Below are 25,446 nucleotides of genomic sequence, written 5' to 3'. Positions count from 1 at the left end.
AGCCTACTTGTTAGTGTGTGGGTGTGGTCATGCTGTGGTCAGCGGAGGAGGACACTGGGGGCTGCCTTGGTCAGGACTTGGCATGCTGAGCCGGCACAAGGAGTGGTCCCCCTGAAATGCTCCCAGTGCCCCATGGAGACAGGGCTAGGTCAGTGCTAGCCATTGACTCTTTAGGTTTGTTAGATTGTAATTTAAACAGTATTTGTGTTTTTAGTAGTAAGGTGGCTTTCTTCTGCACTTTGGCGACCCGGGCAGTGGTGGCAGGAGTCGGAGAAGTTGCCTCAAGTTGAGCTCTGCGTGGATCTGTAAAATCCTGTTTTTATTTAATAACTGCTTTATTTAAGCTTGGACCTTCCCCACTTGCCCCTCAAAGGTAGACATTGGCCTCTTCTAATCTCAGAGAAAGAAAGGAAGATTCCGGCTCAAGTATACAGTTGAATTCTTGACGTTTGCGTTTCCAAGGTCTCCAAGCATTCCTTTTGCCCCTTGGCCTGTGGCATGAGGTGCAGCTCCACTCATGAAGCACGTACTTGTGAGAAGCAGCAGGCCTTCGGTTTCTCCTCCAGCCATTTTCTCTTTGGACTCGGGTGGCCGTCCCTCTGAATGCCGCCGTTTCATAACCGGTGCCTCTCAGCCATCCGAGGAGAGGTGGGGAGGGTCTGGGAGCGCAGCCTCCTGGAGCGTCACTGTCCCGGCCCTGCAGGCTCACTGGCCCATCAAGAGCAGCCCTTTGAAGTAGCCAGTCGTGTCAGGTCTGTGCCGTTGGCCACACTCAGACTGACCCCTTTACACCTAAAATTAACAAGGACCCCAGAGGGCTTTTGTTTATGTTGTGTCCATGGATATTTTCCATATTTGGCATTAAAAATGAGACATTTAAATATACTTAAAAAGAATAACGTAAATAACACTTTATGGCAACTATGTTCCAAAAGAAAAACAATTTAATGAGAAAGGTAGTGTTGTCCTAGGGTTTTGCAGGTCTCCTGAACGTCTGGCTTAAGCGACAGTAGCCGGATTCTCTTGTCTCCTTCGTCCTATCTCTGTCATTTGGCTTCTGAGAAACCACCACGTCTGTGCCCTTAGTGTTGTGCAAATAGTTTGACCTTGGGGGAGCCCTCCTGAAAGGCCCGGGGGCCACACTTTGAGAACCTCTGCTGTAGGTCATGGTTAGAAATGCTCTTGTTGTTGAGAAATGGGAATTTGAAAAGGCAGTTGACTCTGAACTTTAACACCTGGGGAAATGGGTTACTTTTAAGAAGACAGGCAATGTTTTCAGGGGGCCCTCCACCACGTTCTCGCTCTTTGGGAAAAGCGTGGACTATCTGGCTAGTTTGTGGTCCCCAGTGAAGAGGGTTCAGTACACACGTCCCCCTCAAAGTGGACCGGCGGGAACCAGAGCCCCAGAGTACAGCCGGGGTGCGCTGTGGGTGAGGAGGCCCCAGGGGTCTTTGGGCCTGAGGGAACGGTGGCATTTTGCCTTTATCGTAGGCTGTCCTCACCCACAGCCTCTCACCGGATCCTGACCAACAGCTCTTGCCGCAGCGAGACACGGTGCACCGGGCCTGCACTGGGTGCTACGGGTGACACGGGGATCTGGAGCAGTGCCCCCGTGGGTGCTGGAAGGGAGTAGCCAGCCCGGGTGCACTCGGGGCCCAGACAGACCACTGCGGATATGAAAGCGATAGGGTGGGTGGTTAGGGGGGCGGAGCTGGAGGATCAGGGTCCCTAGGAAGCAACCCCTGAGGTGCCCAGCAGGGCTGACTGTCCTGGGGAGCGACTTACTGTGCCCAGGTCCCGTCTGTGACCCTCCCCCCCCACCTCACAGTCACACCCTCTGTCTTGGTTGGGGAAGGATGGGGGAGGCTCCCGTTTGGGGGCCCATCCCAGTGTTGTCCTGGGCATTTAGCCAGACCTGCCCCATCTTGCAGACTCGGTGAGGACAGGAGCCTGTGCAGTTCAGAGGGTCCCTAAGACCCTGGCGGGGGCCTTGTCTTACAAGCACCAACCCCCAGGGTGTAGGATTCAGAGAGTCCCTTGCCAGTGTTTGAAGCCATGTCTTCTTGTTCCTTGAGAGACAAGAGGGAGCTGCCTCAGTGCACTCGGGCTGCCGTGGCAAGGACCACAGGCTAGGAGCTTTGACACAGTGGACTTGATTTCTTGCAGCTCTGAAGGCGGGAGGCCCGAGGTCAAGATGCCGGGGCAGTTGGGTCCCGGTGGCAGGGCCAGGTGGGCTCTGGGGCCTCTTTTCCAGGGCAGATATCCCATTCAGGAGGGCTCCGGGGGCACAAACGTGCAGACCCCAGCAGGAGTCCATCCAAGGTAGCAAGCGGTTCCGTAGAGGACAGGGAAAGCCTCGTTGCCTCCACCTTACCCTGGACGCATTCAGGTGGCTCTGCTGGTTGTTCCTGAAGCGCTTTTGGAGAGCTGCCCACCGGGGTCACAAGCCTGTGTTTTCACTAGGAAGTGGATAGAGAGAAACCAGAGTGCCCGCTGCCCGCCCGCCAAGGGGGAGCTGGGGTCCCGGCCTCACCAGAGCTTTGCCGAGGCACCAGTCGTGGCGAGCTTTTCAGCAACAAGTTTGACTTTTTGTCTGCACAGACCTGTGAGGCAAAACCACCTAAGAAGTTTTGAACAGCAGGTGGTTCCTAGATTTCTCTCTGTAGTTACCGCTTGAGAAGCTTATCGTGCTGTGGGTCCTTTTGCTTCAGTGGAATTTGAATGACAGTGTTATTTGGCAAGCAGCAGACTTTGGATTGGCCACGTAAAGGACTGCAGTGCCACTAGGGCAGTCGAGTCAGGATGAGCGTGGGGTCGCTGAGGGGGACCGCTGCCAGGGCGGCAGGATGTCCCATGTCCTCTCAAATTCCTGGGCGTGGCCTCGTTAGTGACTGTCCCATTAATAAAAATGGAATTGTGCAAGAGGCTTGTGAAATTGTGAAAGCTTGCTGTTTTCAGTACTTCATAGAACTTTCAGCACCTTCTCAATCCCTCCTCATCCCCAGCAAAGGATTCGTCCTGAGACGGAAGACTCTTAACGTGAAATATCAGTAACTGTGAACTTTGGCCCAGCCTGTTAGAACCATAAGTTGAGTTAGCAGAGTCCGAAATCATGAGGTTACGTTGTAGCATTGGATATAATTTGTGACCGAAATAATGAGGTTCTGTTGTAGCACTGGATATAATTTGCGACCCGCAGGTTAGAATTGTTTCAAAATTAAAATTGTTAGCTTTGAATGTTGTTTCGGGGTGTGAGATTCGGAGGACCACCTTGTTTTGCCGCTAGGTGGGCAGGGCAGGTGCACGCTTGTGTGTTATGTTTTTGAGAAGCCGCAACTGTTTTCTCGTGTTTGTTGTGCTGTGAAAATAGGAGCTTCATTGTGGTTCTATATTACATTTTAAAGTATCTCAGAGAAATGAGTCTCCAGTCCACAGAACTAAGCATCTTCAGATGGGTAAGATGCGGTTACTTACCTGTGGCGAGCTTTGTAGTAGTGGAGCCTTCAGATTTACGTGCTTGTAGAGTCGGGCAGCACCCACGTTGTTTGTTTGGGGAGCGTATTTTGGGTTTTGCTCGAAAGAAAATCACTTCTGGCAGCTTAACGTTTTCCAAGGGTTGTATAGTCTGAAGGGAAAACAAAGTGGGGCTTTAGAACAGTTTTGTGGAAGCAAATGTTTCCTCTCCTCTGACACTGGAGTGCGGATTCGTGTGAGTGCTTGGCGTGTATCCAGAATGTTCTTGAGCTACCGGAAATGGTGTGTTTTGAAACCCTTTGGAGGCTAAGAGCTCAGAAGCCCTGTCCAGGGTCACAGTCGGCCTCGTGAGCCAGCCCTGCCGGGTCGGCGTTCGCACTGCTGGCACAGAGGTTCCTGGTAGTGCCCCTGAGGGGCCAGAGGCGCCCGCAGCCAGGGGCCGCAGAGCAGTGCCGATGGACTGCATTTTTCAGGTGGTGTGTGTCAGGCGTTCTCTCGAAGATGCACAGTGTGAGACTCGAGGAAATCAACTGACTATATTTGTTACTGATGACAAAATTCCGGTGTTAAAGGAAAATTAGCATTTGGAAAAGCTTTTATCTGCCACCCTGAGCTTGATGGCTTCCCAGTAATGAAAGACATTTCAGGAGATGGGCGCTCACGTTAAGAGATGCGTCTCATGTCGTCTAATGAAATGTGCCAGCGTGTGGACTCTGCATGTGTCCAACTGGCCACCGTGCACATAGGCAAAAGATGTTTTCAGAGTGCGTTACGACGCAGGAAGGTGCGGAGCATTCATGGCTGTGGTTGCAGATTCGTGTCACAAGTGGTTTTCGTGGAACTGCGGCCCGTCGAGGTTTGATGTGGTTATCAGGGAACATCCACAATTCTGAAAGCCTTTCTCAGGTTTAATTTTGGAAATACATATCCCACATGAGCAACCGCTCTTTGGGGTCCTCAGGTTTTAAGGGTATAAAGGGACCTTGACAGCAAAACGCTGGAGAGCTGCCTGGGAGGTGGTGGGCTGCTTCCTGCCCTTGGGTGGCCTGGGGGAACCTTAGGTTTCGTGTTGGTATTCCTAGGTCTGCTTAGGAAGTGGAGCCGTTTTCAGCTGAGAGGACATTTGCACTTAGAAATGTAAAGATATAAAACTATCTCAGTGCATCATGTTCGCCTCCAGGTTTTCTTTTTCCCAGTTTCAGGGATGACCGCCCACCGTTCTTTTCCTCTGGGGAAAAGTTGTTACTAGTACGGTGTGACCACCGTTTGGTGACCTGCTGTTGTGTGTGGACCCACATTTTAAGTTGTGTTAGGAACAGAACACAATTCTTCTCTTTTAACTTTTGCCTTGATCACAGGGGTTTGTTTTTGTTTCGTGACGTGAAATTTTCCCTTAGAATTTCTGGGAAGAAATTATGAAAGCGATCTTGCAAATGTAAAATCAGAAAAAAGAACCAAAACGAACCAGATGATCTAAAATGATATGATCTGTTCTGAATAAAGTACTTCATTCCACTTAACAGAAATAGCTGGATTTTCCTTTTCTGACGATTCAGAAGTCAAATCCAGAGGCATGGGTTTTTTCTTGGGTGGGTGGTTCAGATCAACACAAACCTTAAAAACGTTTTATTTCCTGAGACCATCGTAATTTCTCTGCTTTTATAAATGTTCACTGTTTTGAACAGTTTCTCCTGAGAAGTATCTCATTTTAAGATGGGTTGACCGTATGTGAGAGAGGTGGTGGCCATGGGGGGCCGGGGGTGACCAGAGTGAGATGGTCGCTATCTCTTTAAAAGGAGGTGGGACGGAATGTTGGCTCTGAGGTCACCCAAGGAGACCACAGTTACAGGGGAGGCAGTTGGTGTGAGGTGAGGAAGAGGTGAGTTGCGGGCAGGGAGTCCTGGGTCTAGAAAGCAAAATGTGTTAAAATGTTAACACTGCGGACTTACCTAGAAACAGAGACACATTTGTGGAGCAAACTAGGTATCGTGATTGAATGAGGGCACAGGAGGAGAAACGTTGTTTAAATATGTAAATACACATAGATGAGCTGTACCCTGGTGATGTTCAATCATCATCCCATTAGTCCTCTGAAATCTTCCTTAGATTTTTAACTAAAAGGATGACATAGGTATAGTGTTCTAGGGCTTCCCTGGTGGCACAGTGGTTAAGAATCCGCCTGCCGAGGCAGGGGACACGAGTTTGATAGGTTTGCAGTTGGGGTTGAAGGCAGGGACACCCTGGTGTGAAGCCTGCCTTCTTCCGTGGTGCTGCCCCTTGAGCCTCCCAGCCCCCTCTCTGCTTATCAGAGGACTTAGCCTACTTGTTAGTGTGTGGGTGTGGTCATGCTGTGGTCAGCGGAGGAGGACACTGGGGGCTGCCTTGGTCAGGACTTGGCATGCTGAGCCGGCACAAGGAGTGGTCCCCCTGAAATGCTCCCAGTGCCCCATGGAGACAGGGCTAGGTCAGTGCTAGCCATTGACTCTTTAGGTTTGTTAGATTGTAATTTAAACAGTATTTGTGTTTTTAGTAGTAAGGTGGCTTTCTTCTGCACTTTCGCGACCCGGGCAGTGGTGGCAGGAGTCGGAGAAGTTGCCTCAAGTTGAGCTCTGCGTGGATCTGTAAAATCCTGTTTTTATTTAATAACTGCTTTATTTAAGCTTGGACCTTCCCCACTTGCCCCTCAAAGGTAGACATTGGCCTCTTCTAATCTCAGAGAAAGAAAGGAAGATTCCGGCTCAAGTATACAGTTGAATTCTTGACGTTTGCGTTTCCAAGGTCTCCAAGCATTCCTTTTGCCCCTTGGCCTGTGGCATGAGGTGCAGCTCCACTCATGAAGCAGGTACTTGTGAGAAGCAGCAGGCCTTCGGTTTCTCCTCCAGCCATTTTCTCTTTGGACTCGGGTGGCCGTCCCTCTGAATGCCGCCGTTTCCTAACCGGTGCCTCTCAGCCATCCGAGGAGAGGTGGGGAGGGTCTGGGAGCGCAGCCTCCTGGAGCGTCACTGTCCCGGCCCTGCAGGCTCACTGGCCCATCAAGAGCAGCCCTTTGAAGTAGCCAGTCGTGTCAGGTCTGTGCCGTTGGCCACACTCAGACTGACCCCTTTACACCTAAAATTAACAAGGACCCCAGAGGGCTTTTGTTTATGTTGTGTCCATGGATATTTTCCATATTTGGCATTAAAAATGAGACATTTAAATATACTTAAAAAGAATAACGTAAATAACACTTTATGGCAACTATGTTCCAAAAGAAAAACAATTTAATGAGAAAGGTAGTGTTGTCCTAGGGCTTTGCAGGTCTCCTGAATGTCTGGCTTAAGCGACAGTAGCCGGATTCTCTTGTCTCCTTCGTCCTATCTCTGTCATTTGGCTTCTGAGAAACCACCACGTCTGTGCCCTTAGTGTTGTGCAAATAGTTTGACCTTGGGGGGGCCCTCCTGAAAGGCCCGGGGGCCACACTTTGAGAACCTCTGCTGTAGGTCATGGTTAGAAATGCTCTTGTTGTTGAGAAATGGGAATTTGAAAAGGCAGTTGACTCTGAACTTTAACACCTGGGGAAATGGGTTACTTTTAAGAAGACAGGCAATGTTTTCAGGGGGCCCTCCACCACGTTCTTGCTCTTTGGGAAAAGCGTGGACTATCTGGCTAGTTTGTGGTCCCCTGTGAAGAGGGTTCAGTGCATACGTCCCCCTCAAAGTGGACCGGTGGGAACCAGAGCCCCAGAGTACAGCCGGGGTGCGCTGTGGGTGAGGAGGCCCCAGGGGTCTTTGGGCCTGAGGGAACGGTGGCATTTTGCCTTTATCGTAGGCTGTCCTCACCCACAGCCTCTCACCGGATCCTGACCAACAGCTCTTGCCGCAGCGAGACACGGTGCACCGGGCCTGCACTGTGTTAGGAACGGAACACAATTCTTCTCTTTTAACTTTTGCCTTGATCATAGGGGTTTGCTTTTGTTTCGTGACGTGAAATTTTCCCTTAGAATTTCTGGGAAGAAATTATGAAAGCGATCTTGCAAATGTAAAATCAGAAAAAAGAACCAAAACGAACCAGATGATCTAAAATGATATGATCTCTTCTGAATAAAGTACTTCATTCCACTTAACAGAAATAGCTGGATTTTCCTTTTCTGACGATTCAGAAGTCAAATCCAGAGGCATGGGTTTTTTCTTGGGTGGGTGGTTCAGATGAACACAAACCTTAAAACCTTTTTAATTCCTGAGACCATCGTAATTTCTCTGCTTTTATAAATGTTCACTGTTTTGAACAGTTTCTCCTGAGAAGTTTCTCATTTTGAGATCGGTTGACCGTATGTGAGAGAGGTGGTGGCCATGGGGGGCCGGGGGTGACCAGAGTGAGATGGTCGCTATCTCTTTAAAAGGAGGTGGGACGGAATGTTGGCTCTGAGGTCACCCAAGGAGACCACAGTTACAGGGGAGGCAGTTGGTGTGAGGTGAGGAAGAGGTGAGTTGCGGGCAGGGAGTCCTGGGTCTAGAAAGCAAAATGTGTTAAAATGTTAACACTGCGGACTTACCTAGAAACAGAGACACATTTGTGGAGCAAACTAGGTATCGTGATTGAATGAGGGCACAGGAGGAGAAACGTTCTTTAAATATGTAAATACACATAGATGAGCTGTACCCCGGTGATGTTCAATCATCATCCCATTAGTCCTCTGAAATCTTCCTTAGATTTTTAACTAAAAGGATGACATAGGTATAGTGTTCTAGGGCTTCCCTGGTGGCACAGTGGTTAAGAATCCGCCTGCCGAGGTAGGGGACACGAGTTTGATCCCTGGTCAGGGAACTTAAGATCCCACATGCGGCAGAGCAACTAAGCCCGTGTGCGACAACTACTGAGCCTGTGCTCTAGAGCCCACGAGCCACAACTACTGAGCCCGCGTGCCACAACTACTGAAGCCATGCGCCTAGAGCCCGTGCTCCACAACAAGAGCAGCCACCGCAATGAGAAGCCCACGCACCACAACGAAGAGTAGCCCCCGCTCACTGCAACTAGAGAAAACCCACGCACAGCAACAGAGACCTACACAGCCAAAACTTAAATAAATAGATTTAAAACAGAAAAGAATTTCTAAATAATGACTTTCATGTGTAATTTTTTTGTTCATCTTTTCATGTTTTGTTCCTTTCTCTCTGTCTCTGGGTTTTTACTGACCTGGGTCCATCTTAAAAGTACGATTGTAATTGGAAAGCAGCTGGTACCAATGATCAGTTTTGAAACCCTCCTTCCCACTGAGGCCTCTGCCCTCTGCCCACCAGCTTCCTCCCCACCAGTGCGCAAGCGGAGGCCTTTCCAGCCCCCTGCTTTCAGAGTGTAGTCAAAGTATCTTCCCTTCTTTAAAAGTCCTTAAGGAAGCAGGGGACTTTGTTTTGTGGCTATTGTTTGTCGACTCGCCCAGTGTCTTTGTGGGTCATGTAATGTACATTCAAATAAGAGATTGTTTGGAAAGCTTCATGCCTTTTTTTTCTTAAACATGATTTTAGTTATAGTTGCTTTAAATCTTTAAACGGTTTTGTTGTCTTCTTTTAGGAGCTTACTCCGTGGTGACTGTCTCGAGATAATCTGCATTGTAATCTGTGAATAGTGACCGGCAGCAGCAGGGTTTCGGGGCTTGGCGCTTCCCTTGGACCCCGCAGTTGCATCGGCCAGGTTGTCATTGTTTCTGGGAAGTCGGAAGAAGCGCCCAAGCTTCCGTGTGGGGCAGGTAACGTGGCAATAGTGTTAAACGCCAGCAACACAATTTTAAGTTTTGATGTCATGTTTTCTATTTCAAAAGCGGCATTATATGTAAAGAAACTGATGTGACATTAGTATTTGTTTGCAGTGGTTTAAGCTTTAGCCCAAGATTTCTTGAAGAGTGTCTAATTGTGTGTTAAGAATCTGATTCAGAGCACTACTTTATTTTTACATGGGTGGTTTCTTTAGTGCATTTACGATGACGTTGTTTGTTGGCTCTGGTGAGAACTGTGTTTTGTAGAGGAGAGTCCTTCCTGCAGAAAGACTTGGGTGACCAGGACAGTGGCGTGGTCCTTGGTGGCACAGGTGCTGATGTCACAGCTACTCCTGCAAGCTTCCAAGTGGCCTGGGAGAGTGTGGGCCCAGGCCCAGGGTGGGGGAGTTGCAGACCTGGACATGGAAATGGGAGGTGACCATACTTAGTGGGAACGAAAAAGAGAGTTCAGTTACGTGTGATTTTTAATTTTGTGTGTTTTCTGTTTGAAGGTTTCCATTCTGTACTAGTCCTTCCCCTGGAATGGATCATGGCATAAAACCTGAGTCATTGTTAGCATTTAAATGTAATTGAAGCCCGCGCAGCTTGGGAAAAAATTCTCAAGGTATATATTATCTTTTTCAGGCTTTTTCATTTTAAACAGGAGTGAAGTTTTCACAGACACGACCATTTAAACAGTCTGTTAGAAAGAGGAGAGAAGAAATAAATACCACAGGTGCTGCGTGGGTCAGAATTTTCTCAGTGTCCTGATCGTCTGCTGCTGCAGACCCTGCGTGCAGAGCTGGATGGGCCCATCTTGTGTCAACACAGTTGTGGCTCGGGAATCTGGGCAGGGCTCAGCGGGGGCTGGGTGTGGGTGTTCAGGGTCCGAATCCCCCATCTCCACGTGATCCCTCCAGCAACGTGGTCAGACGTCTCACACGCAGCTCGGGGCTTCCAAGCACTAGGCCCAGAGCCAGCACGGCGTTCTGTCCACCGAGCTCTGCGGGCAGAGCCAGGTGGGCCCCGCGTCTCTGTGCGGGAGAGCCCGAGGCACCCGCCACCCTGTCCTGTCCTGGCAGCACTGCTGCTCGCTTCCTCTTTCCCCGCTACCTCTTGTACAAATCCTCGTCCTCAGCAGTTGACTGATGCACAGATTTGGTTTGCTAGCTGTGTTTTTCTACTGAACATTAGCTCCGTAACTGTTACACTTTTCTTCAGAGATCACCTTGAATCCTCTCAGTGCACTTTAGGAAGAGCCTTCGGTTTTTGTAGGTGGAGGATTGTTGCGATTCACTGTGTCTGGGTTTCCTCCGTGCGGGTGGTGCCCCTTCTGGTGCACTCTCGTGGCTGGTGGGTGCCGGTCCTGGGTCTGGACCGCGGCCCTGGCTGACGCCTGGCGTGGTTTGGTTGCATTTCCCTGTTAGGTATGGACGAGGAGGATGACCCGAGTGGTGAGGACGCGCCCAAGGCCATCAAGCCCACCCGCAAAGTGTTCAGGAAGACGTGGAGGTTCCGGAGGAGCACCATCGGCAAGCGCGAGGGCGCCGGGGATGCGGAGGTGGATGCCCTGGAGCTGCTGCCCGGGCAGCAGCAGAGCCCGTCGCTGCGTCGCAGCGGAAGGCAGCCAAAGCGTACGGAGCGGGTGGAGGAGTTCCTGACCACGGTCCGGCGCCGGGGCCGGAGGGGCACCTCCATGTCCCTAGAGGCCTCAGCGGAGCCGGCGTCCTGTCCAGTGACAGAAGCGGAGAGCGCCTCCGAGGGGAGCATGGAGAGCACCTCGGACGGGAATAGCGGTCCCAGGTCTGGCTGCACGGGTGCTAAGGAACGAACGGCCTCCTCGGCAAAGGCCAGAGGGCGTGGCGACGAGATTGACACCTCCAATAGCCACAGTGACGGTTTGACTTTGAAAGAACTCCAGAATGGCCTGCGGAGAAAGCGCGAGCAGGAGCCCACCGACAGGCCCCCAAAGGGCATCCAGAACCGTCTGAGGAAGAAGCATCGGGAGGAGGACCCGGTGGAGACCGTGGATGCTGAGGCAGGCGATGCGATGGAGGGTTCGCGGCCCATCCCGCGGGAGCCGGAGGCCGACCTGGGGGCTGCGTCCCAGGTGGCGAAAATGGACAGAGAGAGCCAGCTGGAAGGGAGGGCGGCCCCAGGGGGGAATGCAGAGGAACCCGGAGACGCAGTCCGACACAAGCCCGCATGTGAGGTGTACGACCCCAATGCCCTGTACTGCCTGTGCCGCCAGCCTCACAACAGCAGGTGGGTCGTGGGAGGATGAAGTGGCTGCCCAGGCTTCCGGGGGGAAGTCCGAGGTGTGGAAAGTGCCAGAGAGGGTTTTCCATTCGTCTTAGTTGAGAGAGTCCCAGGGTGGCCTGAATGAGGGACTTGTTCTCTTGGGAAAGACGAGCAAGTCGTTGTCAAAAAACAACAACAAATACGGCATGGGTGGGCACTGCCAAGAGCCACACCCTCCACCAAGGTGGGGGCTGGCGTGGGACATTGGCTGCCTCGGTCCCAGCAGCCACGGACAGGGCGGCCTGGAGCAGAGAGGATCTGCTGTCCCAGAGAGCTCGCTGGGTGACGCTGCTCCAGACCGGCTGCGACTGGGCTGTGGTGTGGACGTTGGGGCAGCTCAGGGAGGGGGCGGGTAAAGGCATGGCTGCCCTCCTGTGGACAAGAACTGTGGTGTCCAGGGCAGAGTGCTCCCCTGAAAGAAAAGGTGAAGCAAATTTGATTGAATGTTAGTAAAATTGAGAGGGGCACGTGGATGCTCTTTATTCTGTTCTGTCCACGTGTCTGTAATATTTTTGTTTTTTTCATAATAGAATGTTGAAATTTGACTTGTGTTTAAAATTGAGTTGGTCTCTCACTTTCCATTCGTAATACTAATAATAATCTCCATTCCTTATTTTATCATTCCAGGTTTATGATTTGCTGTGACCGATGTGAAGAATGGTTTCATGGCGACTGTGTGGGCATTTCTGAGGCTCGAGGGAGGCTCTTGGAAAGGAACGGGCAGGATTACATCTGCCCAAACTGCACCATCCTGCAAGTGCAGGACGAGCCCAGCTCCGAGACCACAGGCACGCAGGACTCGAGGTCGAGAGCTGCAGATGCCGACGGCATGGACTGTACAAGTCTAGGAATCGTGGAGCAGAAATCGAATGAAGACCAAGGAATTAAGGTTAGAATTGAGAAAGCTGCAAACGCAAGTTGCAAGAAAAAACTCAAGATATTCCAGCCCGTAAGTACCTGTCTCCCAAGGTCAGCAGTAGAGGTGACTGTGGAGCCCTCAGCTGCCGTTGGCAGAAACATCAAGACAGAAGGTTTTGTCTCCTGAGATAAGTTAGCTTTTCCCAGGAGTGGCATTGGGCGCGGGGCTGGGCTCTGCGAGCTCCCAGGTCCATGCACCTGCTTAAGGCTGGCACGCCTGTCTATTCTTTCTCTATGTTTGTTAATCATATCTATCTCCTATGCTGTTATTACTGACTTAACATTTTCCATAAGTGGACTCACTTTTGTAAGTCTTCCCTTAAGTTTTCTCATGAATGGATCTGGAGTTTGAAGTACATATGTGAACAAACAAAATTATTTTTGAGTCACAGGGGCACGTGTGCACCTATAGTACCCGTCAGCGCCTGAGAGAACCAGTGGTCTAGTCCCTGCCTCGCAGCAAGATGCCAAGGCCAGCGGTGGTGCCCGCACGGGTCCCCAGGCTGACAAGACAGCTGCGGCTGGCACGCGCTGTGTTATGGTGTTCTCCCACTCACCAGTGCTTGTGCAGCTGTGTTTTCTCCTTTCCCAACTCTGTTCACTCGTGTCTCCTGCCCAAGGGCCGTGATTCTTTGTCATGGATTCCGTGCATCTTGAGAGCTGTCTGAGGCTCTCACGATCGTCCTACTCAGAGCATGTTTTCACCCCAGGCCTTCCTTGAATTGGGGGCCCATGCCGCCCCCACAGCCCGTGCTCTAGCCAGTGTTGGGCATGCAGACGACCTTGCGGTGGCCGTGTCCTAGCTTCCCGCCGTCTCCCCCTTGCACTGAGGTAGCCTCGAGGGCTGGACCGTTTAAATTTTACCTGTCATGGGCGTACGAGGAGGCATCGAGTGGAAGTATGATGAGAACTGGTAAGGAAGAGAATGAATGGGAATGGAAGTCAGTAGGAAACGTCCTGTGATTGCTGATGTGTTTGAGACTACCCAGAAACTTAAGTATTTCTCTGAGTAAAACTTGGATTCTGTGGAGGAAAAACAATTCAGTGCATAATTTGAGATTTAAGATTTTGCTCCAGTACATTGGAGGGGTATGTTCATGTATGTTATTAGTCTCGACCATCAGAACATGCTCTAGTGATCATGGACAGCTGTGTTCAGCCCTTGTAGTGAACCAGGCTCCTACTGCACGGCAGGCAGCCACAGACTTGTTCAGCAGCTTAAACAACACACATTTATTAGCTCCGAAATCCAGGCCTGGCTTAGCTGGGCCCCCTCTGCTCTGGGTCTTACAAGACTGCCCTCCAGGTGTCTGTGGGGCCTGAGGTATCAGAGGCTCGGCTGGGGAAAGATCCACTTCCAAAAGCTCTGACTTGGTTTAGCATGAAACCTATATCCCGGGCGATTTTTGTGGCCTGATGATAGCAAAAAGTGATCTGTTGTTTCTGAGAGCCACGGTTAACTGGGTGTCCTGGGTGTCGTCTCCCAGCCTTGCCCGCCGAGCCTAGGCATGGGCGCCCTCTCAGCAGAGCCAGCAGTGGAATCCTCTCTCTTCTGGAGGCTCAGTTCCTCTTTGAAGGGTTTTCAGTTGACGAAGTTGGACCCTTTGGACTAACTCGGAATCCTCTCACTTGGGATCTTAATTCGTTGGTAAAATCCCTGCCCATTTGCCCGATAAGGGAACCTACTTGTGGTGTGAAACCCCATTGTGTTGAGAAGTGCGCAGCGTGAGCGCCGGGTCCGCTTAGGGTTCCGCCCTTCTTGCGTGGCTGAAGGGCAGGTAAGAACCCGAGGGCCTTCCTCAGGGGAGGTAGATTTGTGTGTTTTGAATAAACAAAGGTACATGTTTATTCATAGTTTTTTCATACATGATTAAAAGCAGTCGTCTCGGTACCATAAGTAGTTATGTTACAAAGTGCCATACCCACCTAGTGGGTGAGTACACTGAAGCCACGTCTGATCCTGCAGGTCCTAGAGGCGCCTGGTGCCGCCAGATGCATTGGCCCCGGGTGCTCGAGCGTGGCGCAGCCCGACTCTGTCTACTGCAGCAGCGAGTGTATCCGGAAACACGCCGCGGCCACCATGCGCTTCCTGAGCGCAGGGAAAGAGGAGAAACCAAAACCTAAAGAGAAACCCAAGACAAAGCCGGAAAAAATCATTCTTCAGAAATGGAGCGTTCAGGTAAGTTGACTGAAACCAACCATTTGTGTAGTTCAAACCATGAGCGTCTGGAGGTTACAGGCTCGGTGGGTTGATTTGGAGAGTGTAGGGCACACAGGCCCGGACGGGATGCAGGCACCTTCACACTGCCCTCCGCCTTGCCCACCGGTGTTCTTGTCGAAATGACAAATAGGCACGTGTTCTCATGTTTTCCTTCTCCGCCTCCTGCCGAGGGATTAACTGATAGAATCGTGGGAACTGGCTGCTGCGTGGAATAGCTCTCCACCCACACGCCAGCCCTGCTGGGAGGAGAGTGGTCCCTGCTGGAGTCTGTGCAGGGAATTGACGTGCCAGATGCGGGGTGGCCAGTGGGTTCTGGGGGCGCCGCACTGTGTGCCTGGTGGGGTACAGAGATGTCGTTTGTACGCCTGTCCTTTCTCCACGTGCTGTTGTGTCTGCAGCTCCTGCCTGTCAGTGCTGCTTGGGCGCGTTCTCACACGGGGCCCCGGTCTGCCGTGCTCTCCGCCTTGCTTCACTGCCTCACTCCACGGCCCCTCGGTTATCGTGGCGGCCTAGCGCCTCATCAGGATGCTAGGTTGACGGGTTGTTGTGTCAGGGACCTTCTCATCGTTCGGATGTTGATGCGGGCCTGCTGGATGTGGGGGAGTAGCCAAGCCCTCTGCTGAGCAGATGCAGTGCATTGGGCTTAGGATGGTCCAGGAGCTGATTGAGTCGTGACCCTCACTGCAGAGTGAAATGCGCAAAGGTTAATTTCTGACCTCGTTCATGATTGGGGCTTTACTGATTATCCAGGCAGGCATTAAAATCTCTTCTGTGCACAAGAGACCGGCTCCAGACAAGAAGGAGAACACAGCGAGGAAGGTGGTGGTGGTGCCTCCAAGGAGTGAGGTCCTCGCTAAGGAGCCGCCCTGTGAGAGCAGCACGCCGTCGTGGGCCAGCGACCACAATTACAATGCAGTAAAGCCAGAAAAGACAGCCGCCCCCTGGCCGCCACTGTTGTATAAATGTATGTATCACCCGGGGGGGGAGCTCTGGACCCTTCCCGGTCTTCCTGGACGGCCGTGCACTCGGGCCTGTCCAGAGCTAGGAGTTCTAGCCGTGTTTTCTGCTGCACCTGCGGAGATCAAAGCCCTTGCCCAAGTCCAGGAGGCCTCCTGAGCCCCGCGTGCCCATCCTTAGTCTGTCGGGACTTCCTGTCCGTGTTTCCAAAAAGCTGTACCAGCCCCGTTGCTGAATGTCTCACCTCCGACGACTGATGTCTTTAATCGCTTTTCTTTATTACCAGGCTCTGGTAAGTATGTGTAGTATCTTCAGCAGAATCTGACAAGGGGGCGCGCTGCCCGGCACTCAGGGTCCGCCGTCATCCAGGTGTTCACCACTGCGCCGTCACCGCCGTGGGCTCTCCACGCGGGGGCCTTTCCACACAGTCTGCTCCCAGCACACGTGACCCTCACTTCTTTGTATATTGTGGGAACCTATTCCTATTAGCACAGTAGTGTTGTAGCTGATTTTCAACTGAAGCATGATTTGCAGGAGTTATATTATTCTTGACCGAACCGGAATTTTTTTTATGTCCAATTCACATACTACACAGAACATAAACACACATGCCAGTCTTGAAGGCTGTTTACCCTGCTTCCCGTGCTTGAAAGTAAGTGAGCACAATGTCTCTCCACTCTGAGCAGCACCCAGACCAGGAGTCTTGGCGTGCACTGCTGGGTCATGCCACCCAGGCTTCAAGTTCAGACAGACCTTTGCAATCCCAGATGAGATCATGCAGCTTGAATCTTTTCTCTTTCTTCTTTTTCTCAGCTCATTCTCCAAAATTAAATTTTAGAAATTTAAATTGTTCTGGGGCGCATCTTATTCTGATTTTTCTATGATTAAGGTCATTTTGTGTTTTTATTTATGCTATCTTTTATACTCTTGCAACTTGTTTTAAAAGCACAAGAGGTTAAATGGCCCTAAATTCCAGGATTATAGCCACGTGCTGCTTCCTCCTCTCAGCCGGCTGTTTAGGCCAGCGGCCTGAGGGAAGGCCTCGTGGATGTAGTGTGGTTAGAAGACTGCATAACTAGCTGCATTTTGAGAATGTAAATGACCCAAGACCTAAGAAATGGAGTTGCAAGTAAACTGCCAAGCAATACTGTGTGTGTATATGTCTATATACATATTTATTTGTGTATTTATTTTTGGATTTTTGGAGTGAGTGGTTAAATATAGAATTAACCAGTTGCTGTATTAAAATGAGTCTCAGTACACCTCAGGTTGTTTGAACCAAGAACTTCATGCTAACAACGTGTCGCAAACATCCATCAAGTTATAGCACCTCTACACCGTAGCGCCTCTACAGGGGTTACGAGTGGACCTAAATATAAGCATCGCCCAGCTGTGAATGGGTGGGGAGCCGTCATGTTGGAATCCTGGGCTGAATGTTCTCAGTTGGTTATAGGCACGTGACAGAATGAAAGGGAAACCGAGGTGTAGCCACAAAACCCTGGGTGATTGATCTCAATTCAGTTGATTTCCATCTCTGTCGACCAGAATCGGGAGACTGCCCCCAGGCTCGGAGTGTGGAGTCAGATGTAGGGCGCACAGTGAGAAAGGAAAGCTGGCGGGGTTTGGGGAAGGGGTGGGTGCTTACTTATCCCCAGTTCTGACTTCCCGGTTTTTGAGGGAAGATTGGGGTGGAGGGGCGGGGAGCCCGGCCTCAAGGAGGTGGTGGCTCTGCTCACAGGCCGGGTTTCTCTTCCCTCTGCCCCAGCCCCCTCCTCTGCACATCACCTCCTCACTGACCACCTTCCCAGCACATTTTTTTAAATTAGTTTCTGCTTTATAACAAAGCGAATCAGTTATACATATACGTCTCTTCCCATATCCCTTCCCTCTTGCGTCTCCCTCCCTCCCACCCTCCCTATCCCTCCCCTCTAGGTGGTCACAGAGCACCGAGCTGATCTCCCTTTGCTATGTGGCTGCTTCCCAGTAGCTATCTACCTTACGTTCGGTAGTGTATATGTGTCCATGCCTCTCTCTCGCCTTGTCACAGCTTACCCTTCCCCCTCCCCATATCTTCAAGTCCATTCTCAAGTGGGTCTGTGTCTTTATTCCTGTTCTACCCCTAGGTTCTTCATGACGTTCTCTTTTCTTAAATTCCATATCTATGTGTTAGCATACGGTATTTGTCTTTCTCTTTCTGACTTATGTCACTCTGTATGACAGACTCTAGGTCCATCCACCTCATGACAAATAGCTCAATTTCGTTTCTTTTTATGGCCGAGTAGTATTCCATGGTATATATGTGCCGCATCTTCTTTATCCATTCATTGGATGATGGACACTTAGGTTGTTTCCATCTCCGGGCTATTGTAAATAGAGCTGCAATGAACATTTTGGTACGTGACTCCTTTTGAATTATGGTTTTCTCAGGGTATATGCCCAGTAGTGGGATTGCTGGGTCATCTGGTAGTTCTGTTTGTAGTTTTTCAAGGAACCTCCATACTGTTCCCCATAGTGGCTCTACCAATTCACATTCCCACCAGCAGTGCAAGAGTGTTCCCTTTTCTCCACACCCTCTCCAGCATGTATTGTTTCTAGGTTTTTGGATGATGGCCATTCTGACTGGTGTGAGATGGTATCTCATTGTAGTTTTGATGTGCATGTCTCTAAGGATTAATGATGTTGAGCATTCTTTCATGTGTTTGTTGGCAGTCTGTATATCTTCTTTGGAGAAATGTCTATTTAGGTCTTCTGCCCATTTTTGGATTGGGTTGTTTTTTTTGTTGTTGTTGTTATTGAGCTGCATAAGCTGCTTATAAATTTTGGAGATGAATCCTTTGTCAGTTGCTTCATTTGCAAATATTTTCTCCCATTCTGAGGGTTGTGTTTTGGTCTTGTTTATGGTTTCCTTTGCTGTGCAAAAGCTTTGAAGTTTCATTAGGTCCCATGTGTTATTTTTGTTTTTATTTCCATTTCTGTAGGAGGTGGGTCCAAAAGGATCTTGCTGTGATTTATGTCATAGAGTGTTCTGCCTATGTTTTCCTCTAAGAGTTTGATAGTCTCTGGCCTTACATTTCTGTCTTTAGGCCATTTTGAGCTTATTTTTGTGTATGGTGTTAGGGAGTGATCTAATGTCATACTTTTACATGGACCTGTCCAGTTTTCCCAGCACCACTTACTGAAGAGGCTGTCCTTTCTCCACTGTACATTCCTGCCTCCTTTATCAAAGATAAGGTGACCATATGTGCGTGGGTTTATCTCTGGGCTTTCTATCCTGTTCCATTGATCTATCTTTCTGTTTTTGTGCCAGTTCCACACTGTCTCGATTACTGTAGCACATTTACGTCTCAGAAGTACGTGGACGGATAGCCACAGCTTGTAGCCTGCATAAGGGACATGCTGTTGAGCTAGTTGCTTCTGATCATTTTCTGTTATCCCAGAAATGTCATCTTCCCAAAAGAGGATTGGGAGGAGTGTAAAAGGTCGAAGGTAAACACCCGACTGGAGCCTCGGTGAGCAGCAGCTGTGCCTCTGCCTCTTCCCCAAACCATTACTTGACAGTGGCAGTGGCTGTGGACCTTCCGCGGGTCCCCACACACAGGCACAATGGGAGGGGGCCCCCCGCACACACTCAGCAGAGCCCTGCATCCCCACCACGCCCCCACCCGCCTCCCTGGCTGCAGAGCGTGATATGTTTCTGGGTGCAGGTGATGCCGGGACCGCTCTTCGGAGGGGGCGTTTCCCTGGTTGCCCTGGACTCGGGTCAGGTCTTGGGTGGATCCTTAGGCAGCCAGTGTGCGGCCCCTGGAGGTGCTCTGCCCCCACCCCACTTCTCCCAGGCCATTGGCACTGGCCTTGAGTTGTGGGTTCAGGGCAGCCTTGCATGAGCATCGTGGGCAAGACCTTGCTACACAGAGGCTCTGACCTGCTTCTCTCGTGGGGCAGTCAGTAGATCTTAAGGTCCTCACAGTGATGGGATTAACACCCACTTGTTCTCTGATGAGTTTTTTAAATTGTTTTTCAGAGTTTCTGAAAACAAAAACAGTGTAACTTAGGGAAACAGTTGCCATTGTATTTCCCCCCAGGTCCCTGTGTCTCGTAGTCCTCCTCATGGTTTCTCTTGATTTCCTCTTCATCGCCTCTCGTTACTGTCCAGGCACAGGCACAAAGAGGGCTGAAGATGTTCTTCTAAAGTGGCCCTGGTTGCTTAGGGTTTGGAAGTGGAATTGTGTTAGGCATAGGTACATGTTCCCATGTTTGGGGCTCCCTAAATGGCTCCGAGATGACTTGAAACTCTGGGGACCTGAATAAATTTTGACTAGAAAATCAGATTTCTGCAGTTCCATGTAGGTTTGAGAATTGAAATGGGGACCCCTGGCAGAACCTGTGCACCCAGGTCCAGTGATGTGTTAGCATCCTGCCCTGACGAAGCGTTGCCCCGTGGTCTCCGTGTGCCACATGTCCGGTTCCTGTGCTGTGGCGAAGTGGATCTGGGGGCGCGGGTTTCACAGGGATCGGTGGTGTGAGTTCCGGGAGCACGCTTCACAGGTAGTAAGAGAAGACAGGTCCCCATGGTGACATAGATGGGGGCGCTGCCTGGACCAAGGGGTGTTTGGTAGGAATGGCACGGTGGGAGAGGCATGTTTTATCAGCTACACGAGCTGTTTTTCTCTGTCTCTTCCAGATCTGCAGTGGCAAAAAAATGTGGGTGGGGACAAAGCAGCCTTGTACATCTCACCAATTTCCTCCCCCATTTGGAGAGAGAACCAAAACTTGTCCTGATAAGGGTTTACCTTGACAGCTGTTTTTTTTTTTTTTTTTTTTTTTTTTTTTTTTTTTTTTTTTTTTTTTTTGCGGTATGCGGGCCTCTCACTGTTGTGGCCTCTCCCGTTGCGGAGCACAGGCTCCGGACGCGCAGGCCCAGCGGCCATGGCTCACGGGCCCAGCCGCTCCGCGGCATATGGGATCCTCCCAGACCGGGGCACGAACCCGTATCCCCTGCATCGGCAGGCGGACTCTTAACCACTGCGCCACCAGGGAGGCCCGACAGCTGTTTTTAATGTTATCCAAATACCTGGAATTTTCTTGGTCCTTGGCATTCTCTCGTATTTTTAAGTGTTTTACTTTTTACAGTTTTTTTTTTTTTAATAGCCAACTGTTCAGAAAATTAGTGCAGGGAAGGTTTTGCATGTACATGTACTTTTTCTGACAGAGACCCTCAGCTGTATCCTGGCTGCCCCCCTTAGTTCTTGTGCTTTAGCGGGAGTTCGGGGTAGAAGTTTCTAGCAGGGTTGGTCCTGCTCACCTCACCTGCCCTTTGGCCTTCATGTGGCCTCTGGGGCTCTGCATCTCCTGTGGTACTGTTTGCAGACGGTGCCGCGGCAGATTCCTTTAGGTGGCATCGAGTCCCAAGGGATCTTTCTGAAGATGCAGCTGTAAACCCGCCCACATGGTGTAGGAGTCTCAGGTATACTTGAAGCTGTAAAGTAATGTTTTTGATTTTTTGCGTGTTGCACCTCACCGTGCACGTAGTCATAGTCTTACCTTCTGAAAGTTAAAGAAGTAAACCTGGAAGATCGATAAGAAGGGTTTCCACTTTGATTTCTGTCAACGATGGTCGGGGCATTGCCATGCACCTGGGGGCGACAGCAAGACGAGCAGAAAGGTAACGGCCGCTAAACCCGCTGGGGTCAGCAGGTGCCGCAGGCTCTGTGCCCCAGAGTCTTATCACGCCCTCGACCCCATCATGTTGCTTAAAGTAGCAGATGGCGCAGGCACAGATAACAGTTAAAGTTGAACCTTGTCGAAGTGGTGAAAGTGCCTGTTGGCGGGTTTTGGAGATGAGGGAAAGCAGCAGCTCTACTTGCAGCTGAGTGTCAGGTCTGGCGGCCAGTCCCCACCAGTCCAGTTGGCATACACAGAAGAGTGGAACGCCTGCCTCGCACACATCCTCGGCCCCGTTTCCTTCTCGTGGTTTGTGCTGAAGGATGATGTGACCATTTTTTTCATATATTACCAGTCCAACGTGAATTGGGTTTTGGTTTTCAAAATCTGTGAAACTCTGAAAAGAAGGAAGGGTCCATTTGCCTCCGGAGGCGTACTTGTTTTTGGCAAGCTTGTTACGGCCAGTTCTGTGCACCTCTCTTGAGGTGTAAGTCGCTCAAATACTGCACATGAGTAAGAAAAAGTCAATCTGGACAAGCTTTGTGTAGCCCCAGATCATGGCAGTTTGGCTGTGGACCCACATACAGACCCCTAGCGATGGAGGGCAGCTGGCGTGAGGGCCCCAGAGATGGAGATCAGGCCTCCCAAGTCTTCGGTGGGGATTGTCTCTGTTTCTGTGTAAGCATAACTTCTACAGGAATAATTCACTGCAAACTATTTAAGCAAAGGCACAAAAGTAAAATGGTTCTCTCTTGCTACTTGAATTTTCACACTAAAGTCTTGACAGCCAAGAAACAAAGTTGTAATGAGAAACGTCTTCGTACCCGTGTCAGCCTGAGCTGAAATTAGAACTGATGTCACAGTGAGCAGAGTCCACTCCCCCCAACCCCTGCCACTGGTCCACTGTGTCCTCTGAGCCCTGGCTGGTCCCGTTATGTTACCCGGGCCTTGTGGCGGTAGCTGCCTCGGCCTCACCACTGAGCCTGGGTGGATCTGGGGCCCTGTGGGAATGGCGGGGGGGAGGGGATGCTCCGACCTGCACCACGTGGGCTTGCTTGGCACCTGGTCACATCCGAAGCTCTTCGATTCCTTTGGCATTTACAGCCAATCATTCTGAGTAATGTCTCCCCCCCTGCCCCCCACCGTGTCAGTGTGACTGAAAGCCTCATATCTGGGGATTTTTAGGGTAACTTGGCACCTCTTTGGGGCAGGACGAAAGGTATAAAGCAGTGACCGTCCCTCAGGGTTTCTCAGTGGTCCCTGTGAGGGCCCACCCCGGCAACGGCTGTCCCTGAGCTGTGACTGGGCGGGGGCCGCGTGATGCTGTGCTGTGCGGTGCGACTCGCCTTCTGCCAGGCGCCGGTTCCTCGTGCTGCTGCACAGCACTGGCTGCTCCCAGTAACACAGCTTCCACTCCCTTTTCCTCCTGTCCCCTCGAAGGCCCACCAGTGCCACCCAGTGGCCAGCGATGCCATAGCACCGCGGCCCAGCTTGCTCTGTGGGAAGGCCCCCAGGTTCATGCTTACTGGGAAGTTAGCCAATTAGATTGTTGCTGGTCCCTGAGCGCACCGGCCTGCCTGGTTCCTGCCGGGCTTCACCACAAACAACTCGTTTCCAGTAGAAACCAATGGCCAGACGCAGCAGAAACGACGTCATCTGGGGCGGTGGCCTGGCCACCGGCCAGCCTTTCCTCCTGCATCTGCTCCCCGAGACAGCACCTGGCCTGGAACTTGGGCCACTCTTTGCCCCATCGGCAGCCCCCGGGATGGCCCAGACTGGGTGTACATTCCGAGGAGGCCGTCTCTGTCCGGCACGTGGGCAGGTGGTCACCCTGCCTCGAGCCGGCAGCACTGGGGGCCCGGCCACTGCTGGAGCCACTCTGCCGGGGGGGGGGGGGCTGCTGTCCTGTTCTAGAACTGGCGCTTCGAGGCCGGCTGGTTACGCCTTGCTCTTCTGTGAATGTATACACACAGTACAGTTAAAAGGGAATTTGGATGAAGCATTTGCAAATGTGATTTTAGCTCTACTCAGAAGTAATGCTTCTGTCGCTGTCAGACGCTTTGGCACGACATGGTGTCACTGCCATTCATTCCAGCAGCAGCTAACCTGCATCCAGCTGACGGTGGGACCACATGCAACTGTTTTCGGTTTTGAGCATTTTTCCTCAGAGTAGAAGAGGGATAGAGCTGACTTGTTGGGGTCCACCAGTTTCCACATTTTACCAACTTTTTATTTATGTAATCATACTTACATACGCTCTGAGACGCAGGTGAGGGATAATGAAAGTTGACTTTTAAAAGCCAGAAGCAGCTAATCTTCTAGAAGAGCAGCACGATGGTTAAGGAAAGCCATCCCCTGCTTTTTAAATAGAGTACGTTCATTTGCCGTTACCACTCTTGGATAGCAGGTTACTTTAATCACCTGTACTGTGAATGTCCTAAAATTAAGCTCCTGGCTTCTGTTTTCCCTGAATGAGACAAAACACTGGTTAGACCAGTAGGAGCGTTGATCTTAGGGAGTGAATGTGTTCGGAGTCAACAGGAATTCTCACTTGAAACAATGTAAATGTCACATGATAAGATTTGTTTGAGGCCCCATCATGGGTGCCTCATTGAGAATTCTGGAAGCACCTTAGGCCAGCTTTTTAGAGTTGCTTAAAAGTGTGCTACTAAAATAATCTCAGCAAAGTTTGTATACAGTCAGTGAGTGAGCTGGTTTTAGGACTCGATTTTAATCCTGATGGGTTTGTTCCTTCATCCCCTGCTGGCAGTCACAGCTGGCACCGCGTCCCGCTCCACTCCACTCCACTCTCGTTCCTTCCCCCAAGAAGAGGGGCCTCTGTCCATTTCATTTAACTTCAGCTCTAGCAGTCTCTCCCCCCACCCCCCGCCTAGATGAGGTGCTGTGGACCCCGTTAGCCGAGGCTGAGCTGGTAAAGATAAGTTTCCACGTACTGAGGTATGGTAGCGCCTTAGGAATATGGATTTGAGCTGATGAATAATACACGTAGAAACGTAGTTCTGAGTTCCTATGACGTGGCCAGTTCCTCCTTTGTCAGACAGCTGTGACTTGCTGACGGGACGTGGGTGACAGCCAGCAGGGTGGATGTAGAGCACAAGCGTGCTGCTCAGCGGGGAGCGGGTGGTCTTGGGAAAGCCTGGACAGCATAGCCCGGGGGTGCCGGCACACGTGGGGCCAGTGATTGGGACACCGTGGACAAGGGGACATAAGGTTGGGGGGGTGCTCTGTGAGATGAAAATAGGAGATTTGCAGTCAGGATTGTTGCTTGATGACAATGAAGTCCTTCTGACAGGGTTCTAAGTTTTGGATGTGTGTAGCGCTGTTGCAAAGTTTCTAAAAATAGGTAATTTCACCTGTACTATGAAATGGAAAAATCTTGCGGTCCCTGGGCTTTTAACACCTGTGGCTGAACTGGCCTGACCAGTGCTGGAGGAAGGCAGTCCTGAGGGCAGCGCTCGGCCCTTCGCCGGGATGGTCACGCAGGGTGTAGGCTGTGAACGCCTTGGGGGCTCTTGTGGGGTCAGGCCTTATTTGTAGACAGGGTCTCACCTCTGTCCCCGGACTTCAGATTTTCTCCCTGCTTCACTAGGACAGTTGCAAGAAGCACCGGCAGCCGACTGGCATTGGTGGGTGTTCAACCCCTGCGTAAAATCGGAAGGCTGCTAGAGCATCTCGAAGTCTCCTGTTTAGCATGTGGGGGCTCATTGCGCTGTGGGTAGTTTGAGAAAAGCCTGCGCCTGGGGAGGCGGCTTCTCCATCGGTCCTGTGTGACGTGGCCCTAGGTGGTGTCCCTGTGCTCTCCTGGCTTGCTCCCTGGACCTGCCTGCCCCCCGCCACCCCGTTCTGCCCTGGGTCCCAGACGTTCTGGGCGGTGGGCCTGAGCGGGGCCATCTGGGAACACGCTCCAGCTTTCCGTCACGGCTCCCCATGGACGTCTGCTGGGCCGCTCGCCCCTAAGACCGAGGGACTGGTCTTAGGATGAACCTCCTTGCTTGCCTCTGACTGTAATTCTGATGGTCTGATACAGGATTAAGTGGAATCAGTCCATGCGAAGTACTGGCATAAAGATTCTCATTTTAGCTTTGGGCTGTAACCCTTGTTTGCATTAAAAGTGCTAACCTACTGTCTTACCCAATAGCGAGCTGCTACTAGAGGGGTGTGAATG

General features: G+C 51.1%; 1 protein-coding gene and 1 pseudogene across 1 annotated transcript in view; both read left to right on the top strand.

The window, feature by feature from the left end:
* LOC132490468 (transcription factor-like 5 protein) overlaps positions 1-9,108 on the top strand; it is a 31,169-nt pseudogene extending 22,061 nt beyond the window's left edge.
* A 632-nt stretch (positions 9,109-9,740) lies between these two features.
* The window catches only part of LOC132490648 (death-inducer obliterator 1-like), a 31,956-nt gene continuing 16,250 nt past the window's right edge, over positions 9,741-25,446 (top strand). Inside the window, 5 exon segments of the mRNA XM_060099045.1 lie at positions 9,741-9,827; positions 10,630-11,467; positions 12,131-12,452; positions 14,388-14,600; positions 15,393-15,606. Of these exon segments, the coding sequence (XP_059955028.1) occupies positions 10,632-11,467; positions 12,131-12,452; positions 14,388-14,600; positions 15,393-15,606 (1,585 nt within the window). The 5' untranslated portion in view covers positions 9,741-9,827; positions 10,630-10,631.

Source organism: Mesoplodon densirostris, chromosome 5, assembly GCF_025265405.1.
Source record: "Mesoplodon densirostris isolate mMesDen1 chromosome 5, mMesDen1 primary haplotype, whole genome shotgun sequence".
NCBI lineage: Eukaryota > Metazoa > Chordata > Mammalia > Artiodactyla > Ziphiidae > Mesoplodon > Mesoplodon densirostris.
This window is presented reverse-complemented; position numbering and strand designations above follow the sequence as displayed.